Source organism: Arachis ipaensis, chromosome B05 (genome assembly GCF_000816755.2).
Source record: "Arachis ipaensis cultivar K30076 chromosome B05, Araip1.1, whole genome shotgun sequence".
Taxonomy (NCBI): domain Eukaryota; kingdom Viridiplantae; phylum Streptophyta; class Magnoliopsida; order Fabales; family Fabaceae; genus Arachis; species Arachis ipaensis.
The window spans coordinates 144097265-144113046 of NC_029789.2; the positions used below are offsets into that span (position 1 = coordinate 144097265).

At 34.2% G+C, this 15782-nt stretch overlaps 2 protein-coding genes across 4 annotated transcripts in view; one reads left to right on the forward strand and one right to left on the reverse strand.

Annotated features, from left to right (window-relative positions):
- Positions 1-15782, forward strand: part of LOC107644656 (probable aquaporin TIP-type alpha) — a 21765-nt gene that overhangs the window by 1336 nt on the left and 4647 nt on the right. Inside the window, exon 3 of the mRNA XM_016348567.2 lies at positions 204-568. Within this exon, the coding sequence (XP_016204053.2) occupies positions 204-568 (365 nt within the window). The remainder of the gene's footprint in view (positions 1-203; positions 569-15782) is intronic.
- On the reverse strand, positions 569-3395 carry LOC107644654. 3 transcript variants are annotated; one of them, XM_021103138.1, is made up of 7 exons: positions 3290-3395; positions 2592-3043; positions 2106-2225; positions 1932-1985; positions 1330-1493; positions 1032-1217; positions 569-863 (listed from the first exon to the last, which is right to left on the reverse strand). In XM_021103138.1, exons 2-7 carry the CDS (start codon positions 2997-2999, stop codon positions 638-640), a joined length of 1158 nt encoding a protein of 385 aa, XP_020958797.1. In that variant the 5' UTR covers positions 3000-3043; positions 3290-3395; the 3' UTR covers positions 569-637. The 3 variants fall into 3 exon arrangements, with proteins under 3 accessions (XP_020958797.1, XP_016204051.1, XP_020958798.1); XM_016348565.1 differs by having other exon boundaries at positions 3226-3389; XM_021103139.1 differs by lacking the exon at positions 1932-1985 and having other exon boundaries at positions 3226-3389.

Below are 15782 nucleotides of genomic sequence, written 5' to 3' on the forward strand. Positions count from 1 at the left end.
AAATGTTTTGAATGAATAGAATTAAAAAAAAAAAGAAGGAGGAGAAAATTAGATTAGAATTTAATCCTTTGGATCAAGTTACTCTTAAAATTTGGGTAAGGGTCTAATGATTAATTCTGTATTTTATTATTTTACTAAGTTCATATTTTTTAATTTTTTCTTGATCTATTTTTTTTTTTTTGCATTGAAATGGGTGAATGTAGAGACCAGGAGGGTTCCATGTGACATCAGGGCTTGGAGCAGGACATGGGCTTATACTTGAGATAGTGATGACATTTGGGCTTATGTATATAGTATATGCCACTGCTATTGATCCCAAAAGGGGTTCTATTGGGGCCATTGCACCTTTGGCAATTGGGCTCGTTGTTGGAGCAAACATCCTTGTTGGAGGCCCATTTGATGGGGCCTGCATGAACCCAGCACTTGCTTTTGGGCCTTCCTTGGTGGGCTGGAGATGGCACTACCACTGGATCTATTGGGTTGGCCCACTCATTGGAGCAGCCATTGCAGCAATCATGTATGAGTACATTATCATCCCAGTTGAGCCTCCTCATACTCATCAACCTTTGAGACATTTATATATATATATTCCAAACGAAGATGAGTGTCTACAAGTAACAACAAAAACATTACACATCTACAGTGTGTGTGTGTGTGTTTGCCTGTAAAATCTGGCAACCCAAGGAGCAAGTTCAGTGTTATGAGGAGTTCTTGGGTTGGCAGAATAATAGTCAGACCAAAAGCAAGGATTGAGTCTCTCAGAAAATTTGTTTTCAGCATAAATGCAAAATGGTAGCCAATTTTCACCTCCATTCATTCTCCTCTTCCTCTCCCTTGGATATGCCAATGGTGCTTGCACATACCTTCAATGCAATGCAATTATTAGGAAGAAACACTTTAGATCATACAAGTTCTGATACCATGTGATGAACCATTTATTCCAAAAGATTAAACTGATAGGAAGAATCACATAAATACCTATATTTCTAACATTTGATGAAATTCTACAATCATCATTAATGTACAAATACCTGATACCATCAACAACAGCATCCCAACAAAAGTGAGTATGGCCAAACACATGGCAAGCAGATGATGAATCCTTCCTTCCCTCAGCACCATGAATAGACCTTATTCTATCTTCAAGAGAGTCTGAACCAATTATTTTTGGAAGCTTAGGATAAAATAACATCCTCTTCTCTGGACACAGTTCCTGCCTGTCAATCATATAAAGCCACAATCAGAATAAATATCATATGCAAAGAAGAATAACCAAGAATTTAAGCAAAGCATCAAAGCAACAATTTCAATGACAGGTTGATTTATCACCTTGGAACAAAATGGGAAAAGGTAATAATGTGATCACATTTCATCTTAACCTCCTCCATCATCTCCAGTTGCTTATCATTAATGGCATCAAAATACATTGAAAGGGACATATCTCCATTTGAAAGTCCTTGTGGCCACTTACACGCATGGAAGTCTTTACATGCCTATCGAAAAATATAATAGAAAAAGAAAAAAAAATCATTTTAGGTACAAATTCACATCAAGATCAGTCTATTTGGCAGCATTTATGCCGATCAAGATCAAAATCAACCATGACTTTCAGATCCATATAAAGAATGGTAAAGCAATCCCAGAGCAACATAAAGAAATAAAAACAAGATTGCTATTAGAAATGGATATTTCTATAATAATCTGTGCACATAGTATTCTGGATCTAAACAGACACAAGGTATTGTAGTTCCCTAATGGAGATCTTACAGGAAGTCTGGAACAGAAACCGAACAATGGAGTGTTTACCGTAATATCACATAATCTTAGGGGAGATCAATATAAGTTATTGCTAAGAGATAATAACATGAAGTTCTTATGCAGGCACTCCTTAATTGAAAAAATGGCTTACTAGGAGTAAAGAGAATAGTCACCATCTCCAAAGGCGGGATGTGAAATCCCGTTATGTCCTTCTCTCTGTCAAAGCTCTGCGAAAGAAGATGATTGAACATTCAAATAGACTGCCCTTAAGCAGCAAATTGGATCCGGCATATCATGGTATGAAAGAATTAGGAGGTAACAAAATTTGGCACTATGGAAGTAATCACCTCATGGTACCAAGAGAACAAGGGAATGATTCCTAATTCACCTATAACCATTGGTTGTGTTTCAACTCCAAGTGCCTTACATGCTTCAAGCAACTTATCCAGCTTTTCAACAGAATCAACCTAATGACATATCAATGAAAACTTTATCAGAATAAAAGGATTATATAGTACATAAAGGAGCCAAGCCAACAACATCAATGCATATATTGACAAACAATGGTTGCATATTTAAATTCTAGCTATTAGGCCACCCTTTTCTCCTAATTTGAGTCACATAAAACTCAATTCTCTAGGCTATAGATATCATAACTTCATCAATAATAGCTTGTAAATTCTAGTACTAACACATGTATTTGAGCTACACAGAACAATAACAACAACTAAGTTGTGTCTTGCTAGGTGCGATTGGCTACATGGACCAAATCAAAACCATAGGGTTCTGTCATAGACCATATCTATGTTCAGCATATAATGCAATGACCTTACATATTTTTGTCCCTCGCGACGGCACCAAAGGTCATGATTTCCAGGCACATAGAACACATGCTCAAATCTTTCTTTCAAGAGAGACATTGTCACAACAAACAAGTCATATGTCTCAGAAACATCACCAGCCACAAGAAGAATATCATTCACGTTGTGCTTCACATTGTTCAGGCACTTCACCCAATTCAAGTTCTCAGCATAGTCAGTGTGCAAATCAGACACAACAAACACACGCAAACCCTCACCGTTCCCCAAAGGAGAAGGAAACTCTATCTGGGGCCTTGAAATTCCACCCCTTTTCATGTGTCTCCCATAACTGCTTTTAACAGATACTTGTTTGGAGAAACAAACAGAGTGGTGAGGATGTTGATACAGTGTGAGACACGAAGGGTTAAACCTCACCACCATGAGCACACCCCAAAAAGCTGAAACCAAAAAATTCAATCTTTGATCTGCAATGATTCAAATTCACCACAAAAACATTGTCATATTAGTCAAATGGGAAAAGGGTTGTTGATAATTAGCTTCTAACAGCATAATTGGGTTCAAATTTTGCAACTTGAAGTAATACATAGGAGTTCGATCTAATAAAAAAAAAAAAAAACGTGTTAGACGCAGAGAAAGATCTGGGGACCTGAACCCGGTCAAGCAAACGAATTTGTAGAATATTCAGATTGGAAAATCGAAAAAGAACTCAACTTGATGCTAAATTGCTGAAGGGTCACTCAAAAATGTGATTGTGAGTTGAATAAGGAAATTAGCTGCAAACAACCCTAAAATTAACTCCCTTGTTCGTTAATTGTTTTAAAGCAAGAACATAATGGAAAACAAGTGAATGATAGTAACTTAATGAATGACATAACAAATTTAAAATAGGACAAGGGGTATTCGGTTTAATGCGTACGAACTCAATTGATGCTATACTTGCATTATACAATAATAATACGTATATATATAGGTGTCAATTAGGTCCAATTTTTCAGCTTGAAAAGTACCACTTCTAATCACTCCATGCACTAAACTCTTTCGTATATGTTTGAATTGCCGTATGTATATATAATTCTTGATAAATTATTTTATTCCATTATTGATGGACTACTTTAGAATAATTAAATTGTTGTTATAATGTCATCAAATGATTTTTTGTTATTTGTAAATTTACCATAGCATGTTTATTGATTTTTTTGAAAAAGTATAAATAGATAACGAGAATACTAAACAATATGAATAATAGATATGTCGGATGTTCAATTTAATAGGTATGCAGATAATTATGTTCATTATTTTTAATTGGATGGTTATTTCTTTTGATTCGATTTATTTATGCACAATTAACAATGACTGGATATTCAATTTACCAAATGTACAGATGATTATCCTAATGTTAAGGTTTATGAGGTAATTTAGGATTGAGTATTTTTTTCACTTTATTGGGTCAATTTTAAAACCCATTATTCATATTATTTACAAAAGTTATTCTCTACTTAATAAAATTTATTTTTTTCCATTTTGATTTATTATAACAATGATTGTTCAAATTTAAAATTTCCAGTTGCTAAACTGAGCAATCATTTTAAAATTATAATAGTTTATCTAAAAAATTATCAATGAAAAATTTAAGTGAATCTAATTCATTCTGAAAATTTGCTTTAAAGGTAAAAATTGTCTTATATATTATATATATTTATAAAAACTATCAAACATTTTTTAGACAATATTTATAGTTTAGGGATGAGAGAACTTTTAATTTGAGGAACCATATTGGTGAATAAATGAAAATAGAAAAAGTAAAAATAAAATGTATGATGTTAGGTAGAAGTGTTCATGAGTTGGATGAAATTGGGTTTGTTCTGACTTAGATTCAATTTTAAATATACACTGGGTCTATTTTTTAGAGTCTAATTCGATTTTAAACTCGATAAAACCTAAATATTTTTGGGTCACAACTATACCGAGTCCAAATCGGATAAAAATTGGGTCTTTAAAATTTTAACAATAATTTATAAAGAAACTTATTTATAAAAAAACTTATTTATGATGCACTTATTTATAAAGAAAAAACTTGTTACCGAAAAATTGATATCCATATTTGAACTTGAATTTGTTTATAAATTCTAATTTGATGCTTCTTTGATCTATTTTTCTAATTCAACAAGTGTGAGATAAAACAATAAGCTTATAATTAATATAACATAATATTGAAATTAATTTAAAACATATACATATCTTTTTTAGTTTTCTTAGGGTGCACATGGATCGGGTGAAGCCGGGTTCGTCTTGACTCGGACCCGACCCGAAATAATGACCGAGTCTATTTTTGAGACCTTTACCCGACCTTAAACCCGGTAAAATCATACCAAATTAGCCCCTAAAATATTCGGGGTCTTAGGACCGGGCTGTGCCATATACACCCCTAGAGTTAGGGGCGTTCATGGGCCGGGTGAAACTGGGTTTCTCCTGACCCAAACCCGACCCTAAATATACACCAGATCTATTTTTTAGACCATAACTCGACCCTATACCCAATAAAACCTAAATATTTTTGGGCCACAACTATATCGGGTCTTTAAAACTTTAACAATAATTTATAAAGAAAAAACTTGTTACCGAAAAGTTGTTATTCATATTTGAACTTGAATTTGTCCATAGATTCTAATTTGATGCTTTTTTGATTTATTTTCTAATTCAACAAGTGTGATTAAAAATAAAATAATAAATTTATAAATTATAATTAATATAACATAATATTAAAATTAATTTAAAACATATATATTTTTTTAGTCCCTTAAAATACACATAAATCGGATAAAGCCGAATTTGCATTGACCTGGATCTGACCTAAAATGATGATTGAATTTATTTTTAAGATTCTTATTCGATTTTAAATAGAATAAAATCAAACCAAATTAACTTTTAAAATATTCGGAACTGAATCGGACAAGATCATATACAATCCTATATAATGTAGTAAATTTACTAATAATAAAAGATAATTTAGGATAAAATTTAGTTATTTTGAAAAGTTCCATCAATGGAGTTGCCATGGAGATCAGAGCTATATGAAATAGATTGTCATGTTCATTGCGGGTTCATGGAGTCTAAGGTGGCCATAATTTCCCTATTTTTTTTTTAAATAATTTAGTAGTTGATCTGACTAGTAGTAGTATTATATATATAATATATGTGTATTATGGATTGAATATATATATGTTAATAACTTACTATATTAAGAGTTCCCTAGTAAGCCTAACAGATTCGAATATAAGATAAATAAAAATGTTACAAATAATTTTTGATAAAATTACACTTTCTAGAATGAATAATTACATAATTGAACAAAAATAAAATAAATAAATATAGATGGATCCTGCCTGTGACATATGGAGCAGATGACGCCTAAAAACTCAACAAGGAATAGAACCCATTGCATGTCATTACTCTTGAATAGACAAGCTCACATAATCAAATACTTATTCCTGAAAATATTTTTAAAAAGAAAAGGGTGAGTTTTGCAACTCAGTGACTAGACAGTACATTTATAATTCACATGAGACTATCTAAACATTATTATGAAAATAATTTTAGTTAGAAAATAATAATTTATATGAATAAGTGAATCAATAAGGGATGGTGGAAGGCAGCAGCATTTCGGCTACGAGCTCCAACAGAGCTCCCCTTTTTCTCTCCCGTTCGTGCCCTCCTTTTCTGCCTTGTTTGGCGACAACGATGACCTCAGCTGGGACGGCGACGGTCTCGATCAACGGCAGCGGCGCTACTCGAAGGTCCATGGACGGCGGTGACAGAAGCAAGGCACGACAGCGACGCTTGGAAATGGCAGTGACATACGCGGTGGGGTGCATTGTTGACGGAACGGCGATGGGGCAGTAGCTTGGCGTCAACGAGCGTGACAGTGGCACTTTCTTTCCCTTCTTCCCCACTTTTGCATCTGAGTGTTGTCCGTGAGTGAGAGTGGCGGATGAAATAAGGGTTAGGGTTTCCCTCTTTGGTTTCTGTTCTCTTCCCTTTCTCTCTTTCTTTCTCCTGTTTGTGGGTGTATGTATTGTAATGAAATTAGGGTAAGATTGGGGATTTTGGATTTGGGTTAAGGTTGGAAAAAGAGGGATAAGGATAGTTTAGGGATTTTGATAAAATTTGAGGGTAGGGTAGTAATAAAAAAATTGGAGTGTTACATTCTACCCTCCTTACAAAAATTTTCGTCCTCGAAAATTGATACAATATGAAAAACGTTAAATGGTTTTAGCATTTTGCCAAACATGAGAAAGAAATATAATCGGGCACAAATGGTTACAATATAGGTTTGTGTTAAAAAGAGGTGGTTAACATTCACACTCTCTTGTTCCCTTAATAAGTCAACCACATATGGCGCTTTTCACTTTGTTCTTCACTCCCAAAGTACATCCGAAAATCAAACATCAGGACTAACTTTTTCACTTGTACCAAAATCCCCTTAACTTGCTCCTCAGAATACTCCTACTTCATAATCTTCTTGACGTTGCACATTTACAAGTTTTACCTTCCGATCTACGAACCATGTCCTAAAACTAGCATATCGCTTGTTATATCTAGGGATTACACGTTAACCAATAGAATCTTAAGTTTACTCAAAGGAATACAAAGTTTAGGAAGAGAAGAACAAGTATCACAGATGAGATTCACAAGAATTCAAAAGGATGTGTAGGATCACAATTAAACAAGGATGTATAGAAACAATGAAACGTGCCAAAAGAGAGTCAAACCACATCTTAACAAGGAAATTTGAATCGAGGAACTTCGATGGAAACAATAAAAGAAAGATGGAATATTAAATCGAAACAAATTCAAGCTGAATAAAAAAAAGCAACTAGCTCAGACGAGATGACCACTAAAGTCGATGGCAATGTTCACGAAGGTTTAAGAGAATGATTAGGAACACAATCAAGCAGGGATATGCATAAGCAAGAGGACAAAATCAACAACAGAAAAAGCAAAGTTCAACATAAATTAAAAATATGACAACACAATTTAGAATAGCCAACTTGACAGTCATAAAAATTGAAAACAGTGTCACAAAAATCAGTATGCTTCCTTTCCCGTTCTATAGAAACCTTCAACGAAGTGCCTTTAGATTATTATCATGACCTTGGATATTAAGTAACTATGTCATTAATAGATAGGTTATGTAAAACATGACGGAAGAATATAAGCAATCATCTCGTTATCCTCTAAGCCAACATTTACATGTACATCTAACTTATTATCATTGTAAAATACACGCAAATATTTTCATATGATCATACAGTTATGACTTAATTTATAAATGAAGCACATATAAGATAATGAAAATAAAACTAAAATTTGACGTGATTGCAATTAACTTAAGCTAACATTAGTTATAATAACTGCTACTTTTTATTTTGTCTAAATCTTTAAACGTAATTTAGCTTTCAATATAATTCAAGCACATAGAAAAAGAATCTTATGAAATTAAAGTAATAAGACTAGAGTTTTATTTAAAACTGGTTTTATTTCAAAATTCAAACTGGAGAATTTTCAATAGAGGAAACAAGTTATTGTTATGTTAAGCATTCTGCAGAAAAATCAAATTTGACATCCACAATTCAAAAACTCACCATAAATCATAAACTTAACGGAAAGTTCTCAAATCATCTCAGGCTCATAAGCCACTTTTACTCAAGGTAAGTTTTCCTTTCTAAAACAATGCCACTCCCGGCATCCTCTTTCCAAAACTTCCATAACCATGGCAAGTTAAAGGTTTATTTTGAAATATTCAAAATCATCCATCCAACAACGGGATTTTATAACAGAGTCCTCGGCAGAGTCTCAAGTCTTTAGGGGAGATTAACATAACTCATTTCCTCAAATTCACTTAAAATCATTAAAATCTTGGCTTCCTGATTTGAGTAACAAAAAAGGATCTAAGCCAAATCGAGTCACGTAATCAATTACTCTTTTCAAAGCCGTTTCCTTTACTTAAACAAAAAAACAGCTTCAACCCCATGGGAAATTCTAAAGCGTTTCAACGGCTCAAAAATTGTTTTAGTCTTGCAAAAACTCAGAACTCAAGAGTACTTACTTAAGATTTTTCCCAAAACATTTTAGAATGAAACCTGTCAATAGACGTTCAGGTTCTTTCAAAGTCACTGAAAATTCTCTTATTCAAATCCTCAAGCCAAATTCAAAGGCATAAACCCTTTTCACATTTAAAATAGCCTTAAAGCATAAGTTCCATCTAAATAACTTGTTCACAAGAGAAATATAATACTTTTCTTAAGAAACAAGACTAAATCACAATTTTCTTTTTAATAATTCATTTCAAAAGCATAAGTCATTCATTTCTTAATAATTCAGATAAAATAGTAGAAGCCGTTAACTCATAAGTTTCCGAATAACATTTCTGTAAAGTCCCGGATTCTACCGGAATTTCGGCAACACCTCCCCTAAAACTTGAACTTTGCCACCCGGTTCGGGTCCCAACAAAACAGTCCACAATCCTTTTCAACAGCCAAAAATCCAAAATCAGTTCAAGGCAAGCCAAATCCAACAGTCATCTCAATTCCATATTTCAAGGAAACCGTTTCAAAATCAAATCATTATCAGACGAATAAACTCATTTCTAAAGCTTTAAAGAAACGGTCAACAACCATCATTTATCAAACCAGATCATTTAAAGCAAACCAAGCTAAATTCAAGAGTGTATTCTATTTTTCACATCCCCAAGAAAATTAACTCAAATCAATTCTCAACGGATCAAACTCGAATTCAAAGCTTTAAAAGAATCAACTTCAAAAGCATTTCGTTTCACAAAGCCACACAACAATCCATTCATCAAAACCAAATAATAATCCATTCAAACATATAGTTACATTCATCCAAGACAATCAACATCACATAAGGCTTATACAATCACCAAATGTACATTGTCTCACATCAGTATCCATATGTAATAATTCCAATATAAAATATAGTTTTCGGAAAGCGCCCCTACATATGCAACAATTCAAGGTTTAAACCAAAACATGGTTAACTTGCACAAGGTAAAGTAACTTCAAGCAAAATGCTTTTTCGGATCATAAATTTGGAACTAGAAAACAGCTGAAAATCAATAAACGGATCAGGAACTTGTGAGTAAAGGGTCTTCAATGAAAATCCAAACAAGCAAAGCATTGCAAAAGTGCGAGGGTAAAACTTGCATTGATTAAAAGTTTAAAACAAAGGTTTATAAAGGAAGGAAGCTTGAACATTCAAAGCACTTTCGCATAAAATAAATAATGTTACAGTATTAAAAAAATCAAACAAATAAAATGCACAAAAAGAGAGAACTAAGCAACAAGTATAAATTCAAAACTTTTGAAAGGTATTGAAAACAATGCTCAACTCGGGTGTTGAAAAACAACAAGGAATTTTAGATTTCAGAACATGATTGAAAAACAAATGAAGGAGGAAAAAAGACCCTTCTTCAGAATTCAATACAATATTCAGTACACAATAAACTAAATTGGTTTGAGTTGTTTTTTTACAATAAGGTAAGGGTATTAATCCAAGCGGCATCAACCAGTAGGAAAACGAAAAAGGAAAAGAAAAAAGAAAGCATGGGTTTTGAAAAAGTGATTACTACATAGAAATTTCTATTCAAAAAAATTCATGCCCCCTAATTTGCATGCTATTTTGAGTCATTTTACCATGAAAAATATAAAGTGATGTCAGTAACTGAGCAGAAACAAAATGAGTCAAAAATGAAAATCTAAATATTTCAGAATCAAAGGAACCCTAAGATTGAAAAGGGAAGAACTTGAAGGTTCCCAGAAGAAATAGTGCCCTTGAAAGAAAAGCCACGTTCAACAAACAAAACCATAGCAGAATAGATTATCAAACAAAAAAAGTTCAAACAAACTTTCAAATCGAAAAAGATCTTTAATTCAACTAACAGATCATAAAAAAATTGTCACACCTAAACGGAGAAAATTATAATTCCAATCTAGCAAACAAGAATAACACTCCATGCATATATTCGTCATGTAGTTCTTTACCTGAGCAATCGAATAACAGTTTTTAAAATTATTGATTTGAAAGAAAGAATCACGAGTGGTTCAAAGATCATCAACATAAGAAAAACAAACTTGTTTTATCGATATCCAAAACAACGCATCTCAATCTGCAGCTAATTGAATCCACAATCCACAAGTCCAAATACTGTTCTATGAGAGGAATAAGATAATAATTCACAGCAAAAACATATCGAATCTTCTAGATTATGGATGAAATCTTAAAATCAGAAACCATAGAAAACAATATGAAGATGAAGAAGATTAAAGCAAATATTCACAAAAGCGAGAAAGAGTAGAACTAGCTATAAGGCAGGAATCGCGAACCGGAACCGAAACTAAAGTCATTGCAAAAGCAAGTTCAAGAAAAGCTACCAAATAATAACTCAAGGATGGGTATAAAGAAGAGAAAAGAGGTGGCAAGAATCCACAGATGACTCATGATGACAAGAACCAAAAGATAAGAATGACAAAAAGTGGTGGAAGGCAGCAGCATTTCGGCTACGAGCTCCAACAGAGCTCCCCTTTTTCTCTCCCGTTCGTGCCCTCCTTTTCTGCCTTGTTTGGCGACAACGATGACCTCAGCTGGGACGGCGACGGTCTCGATCAACGGCAGCGGCGCTACTCAAAGGTCCATGGACGGCGGTGACAAAAGCAAGGCACGACAGCGACGCTTGGAAATGGCAGTGACATACGCGGTGGGGTGCATTGTTGACGGAACGGCGATGGGGCAGTAGCTTGGCGTCAACGAGCGTGACAGTGGCACTTTCTTTCCCTTCTTCCCCACTTTTGCGTCTGAGTGTTGTCCGTGAGTGAGAGTGGCGGATGAAATAAGGGTTAGGGTTTCCCTCTTTGGTTTCTGTTCTCTTCCCTTTCTCTCTTTCTTTCTCCTGTTTGTGGGTGTATGTGTTGTAATGAAATTAGGGTAAGATTGGGGATTTTGGATTTGGGTTAAGGTTGGAAAAAGAGGGATAAGGATAGTTTAGGGATTTTGATAAAATTTGAGGGTAGGGTAGTAATAAAAAAATTGGAGTGTTACATTCCACCCCCTCTTTTGCTACATATTGTCATTATTATTAGACTACTTACATCTTAAGTAACTTATATTTTCCTCCTTCTCTCCTCCTTCATGAAATGATGCTTACTTATATGACTATATCTATCTTTCAAATATTTGGTAATTGTAACACCCTACCACACATAGTCATATATTTAAGTCATAAGATAGAGGTAGCGAGATATTATAACCTCTAAAAATAAAATTTAGTATATATAGTAGTACGAAAAATATTTGTAACTAGGAGCCTTTGAAGAAAAAAGGGATAAATCAAAACCGTTAAATGGAAAAACCCAACACTCCGATCGATAACATAGCAAAGCAGATAAAGGATAAGGTAACGCGAGTATATAAACAAGAGAGTGCCAAAGATACCAATATCAAAACTCAAGACTCGATTTGCAAAGATAACTGATCCGAGCATAGAAGTATATATACATATATATAAAGTAAGGAAAATCCAAAAGAGAAGTTACAGAACCTGTTTCTCCAAAATAACCTCTAAGAGGAGTTAATACAGTGTATATATATATATACACTGTATTAACTCCTCTTAGAGGTTATTTTGAAGTATCTAAGTAAGTGCATAAAACCAAAATAAAGTCCCGAGAGATAAGAATCTTCGCTAATTCAAAAGTCTCCAGCATGCCTCAGCGAGGAGCCTCACATCATGCATCTGAAAACCACAAAATTCGCATGGGTGAAAATCAGAGGTTCTCAGTATGGTAACAGCGCCCACATATCTAACATGTAATGTCCTGGAAAAGACGAAGGCAATCCTAGAACTTCCAACAGATAATCAAAGCTTATAAACAGACTAAACCATAAATGAAATAGGCAACTAGTTAAAGATCTTTAGTCTAACTAACACTCCCCTTTCCAAATCTTTTGGACCTCCCAACCGCCATCAGTAATTTGATATCGCAAACACAATTATATCAAATAAGAAAATGCACAAATAGGAGGCAGATACGGCATTTAGACAAAGTAATATGCAGTCAATTAGGCATTCCAAGCAATTCACATATAATGCATATGATGTATGCCTGTCCTAGTAGCTGATGAGTCTCATCTGTTGGTTATAAAACCAACTCGACTAGTCCTGGTAGCTAACCATTGGACTGTCCCTCTGTCGTGCATTCCCAACTCGAGTTATTCTCAATCATAGTCATCAATACATATTCACAACACCCATACTGGTGTTTATCCACGAGGGCGAGTTCATCCGGAACTTTCACAGTGTCCGGCCACACTTACGACATAGGGTCAGCAGAGTATCGAGTCTCCACCTGGAGCACGTGGTGGCTAGCCATTGCTTTCACCTAGGAAAACTCGTATCTCAAATAGTGGAAGTGCAACATTCACATTTCATTCAATAAGCAGATATGCAATCATACTCAGCCATAATTCAATAATAACTCAGCCATAATTCAATAATAACTCAGCCATAATTCAGCAATAACTCAGCCATTCGACTCATAATACAATCAATAACCAGTCACAATTTATTAACAATTACAACCCTTTGGCTCTTGGCATATAAAGCACTTCCACCATCATCATCAACACCCCATACGATTACCTTTAATCATAATTCATCATTAATTCTCCCCTTACTTCACTCACAAGTTACCACATTTTCTAACTTTTTTCCATCGCTAGGCATACTATAAGGATTTAGGACATAAAGGGTGAGAATGGAGGCTTAGAAGTCTGAAATTCGGTTTTGAAAACTCAAAAATCAGTTCTTGATGAAAATGGGGTCACGCGTACGTGTCACCCATGCGCACGCATGGAAGGCGGAAAAGTTAGAGTGACGCGTGCACATCGCCCATGCGCACGCATGGGAAGCAGAGAGGTGGAGTGACGCGTGCGCGTCAGCCACGCGTACGCGTGGGTGCGTTTTGTGCTCCTCGCACAAAACCAGCACAGTACTAGCACAACTCTCTGGATTCACTACTGGACACTTGCGTCAACACAGCGAAATGTACACGTCGGCCAGGTGCACACGTGGGGGAGTAAAAATTGAGAGTGACGCGTGCGCGTAGAAGCACGACTTGCTAAAAATTTTACTAAGTTAAAAAGCTGCAGAATTCCAGTTTCAAACCCCAAACTTCCGACGGGCATAACTTTTTCGTTTCAAATCATTTTTCATCCGTTCTTTGAACGGCATAAACATCTCGGATTCAATTTTATTTCTAAATAAGTTTGATACAAATTGGAGATCTGGAGACCAAGATATGCTCCATTAAAATAGACCCAAAAACCACATTTTTATACAAACCCACAAAATTCCATTTTCAAAACAAACCAATTTCAACCCTTTTCAAAACCAAACAAAACTTACCAAAAATCAACCTCAAGCCTCCTCAACTCATATGTTAGCATTTTCATTAAATTCACAATCCACCAATCCACCATTTTAACCAATCTCAATCAAATAACTCAATTTCAAACAAGATATCATATCATATATCTTTCTTCATCCCAATTTTCAACCATACCAATTCCATCAACCATTAATTCATACAATCAATATCATCCTCACCATCAATATGATTTCACCCACAATTCAATCTCAACCAATTATTAAGCATATATCAAAACATGCATGTCTCTCATACATCATACCATCAAAACATCCAACGTCCACTAATCACATACATAACAACACAATTCATCTCAACCAATCAACAACATCAATAGTCCAAATCCTATCTTAGGGTCTCTAGCCTAAGTTTTCACACCACATTAACCATACCTTGGCCGCTTCCCCGCTCAACCCGGAACACCTCCAAATCACTTTTTAACAAGCTCCCAAGGCTTCAACACCTCCAAGAACAGATTTTTAGCACACAAAAGTCCTTTTCCAAACTTTCCAGAACTTCAATCAAGCTCCAACACACATATATACACTTCCTAAACCACAATACCACATTCAAACATACCCACTTAATACCCAAACATCATAAACCAATAAATTTCACTAGAGTTAAGAATCTTACCACACCCAAAGATCAAGACGACAAGATTGAGCCTCTCCTTCAAACTAGTTGGGCCCTATAACATCAAGAGCTCACAAATCTCAATATTTCTCACCCAAAATTTTGAAATTAAGGCTGGAATTTCAGAGAGGAAATCGTGGCTTACTTCAAGAACAAAGTTATGAGCTTTGTATAGGTCGACGCGGTGAATGCGTGGCTGCAAACAGTACAACAATCGGAGCTCCGGATCAAAAGTTACGGTGATTTGAAAATCAACTTAGGGTTAGAACTTTGGAAGAGTGTTCTTCCCCTTCCTCACTTCATTTCAGCGTGTTTTGAGTGCAAAGGAGGAAGAAGAGTGTTGTTTTATTTATTTGGGCTGAGTTGGGTTGGCTTCCGGGTCCGATTTGGATCCATTTTGACCAGTTTGGTCCGTTGGCTCAATTTTAGGCTAAATTCTTTAAAATTAGTGTCGAAATTCTCGTTTTAATTTTCTCTACCATATTAAACCATAAAAATCTCATTTTAAATTTTCTATAATATATTTTAATTTACGAGTTAATTATTCACTAATTAACCAAATCTTACAATAATAAAAAAATATTAACAAAAAATAATTAAAATTTATTTTATTTAACATTTATTAATTATTGTGATAATTAATAAATGTCAAATAAAACAAATTCTGACTTTTTTTTTTTAATTTTTCTAGTATTACTGATCTATCTAATTTATATTTCAAGAGAACAAATTAAAAAAAACGTGTGATTTTTTTTTCGTTAAAAAATATCATCATGTGATATTATTTTTAATTACAGTTGATTTGGTTCATTGTTTAGGAATTAAAAAAATTATTTAAATTGATTTAATTTGCTTTACAATTTTTAAGAGTATAAAATATTTTAAAATCTTCTGTTTGTGATAAATATTTGAGCACTTGGTCTATATGTAAAAGTACGCAATGCAATATTTATCTAGAAGGGTGTTCGATCTAATAGTCTGTATTAAAACTTACGAGTTATATAAATTTAATAAATATTTTTCACCTATAAATTATTTATACAAATAAATTTAATAAGTCATTTAT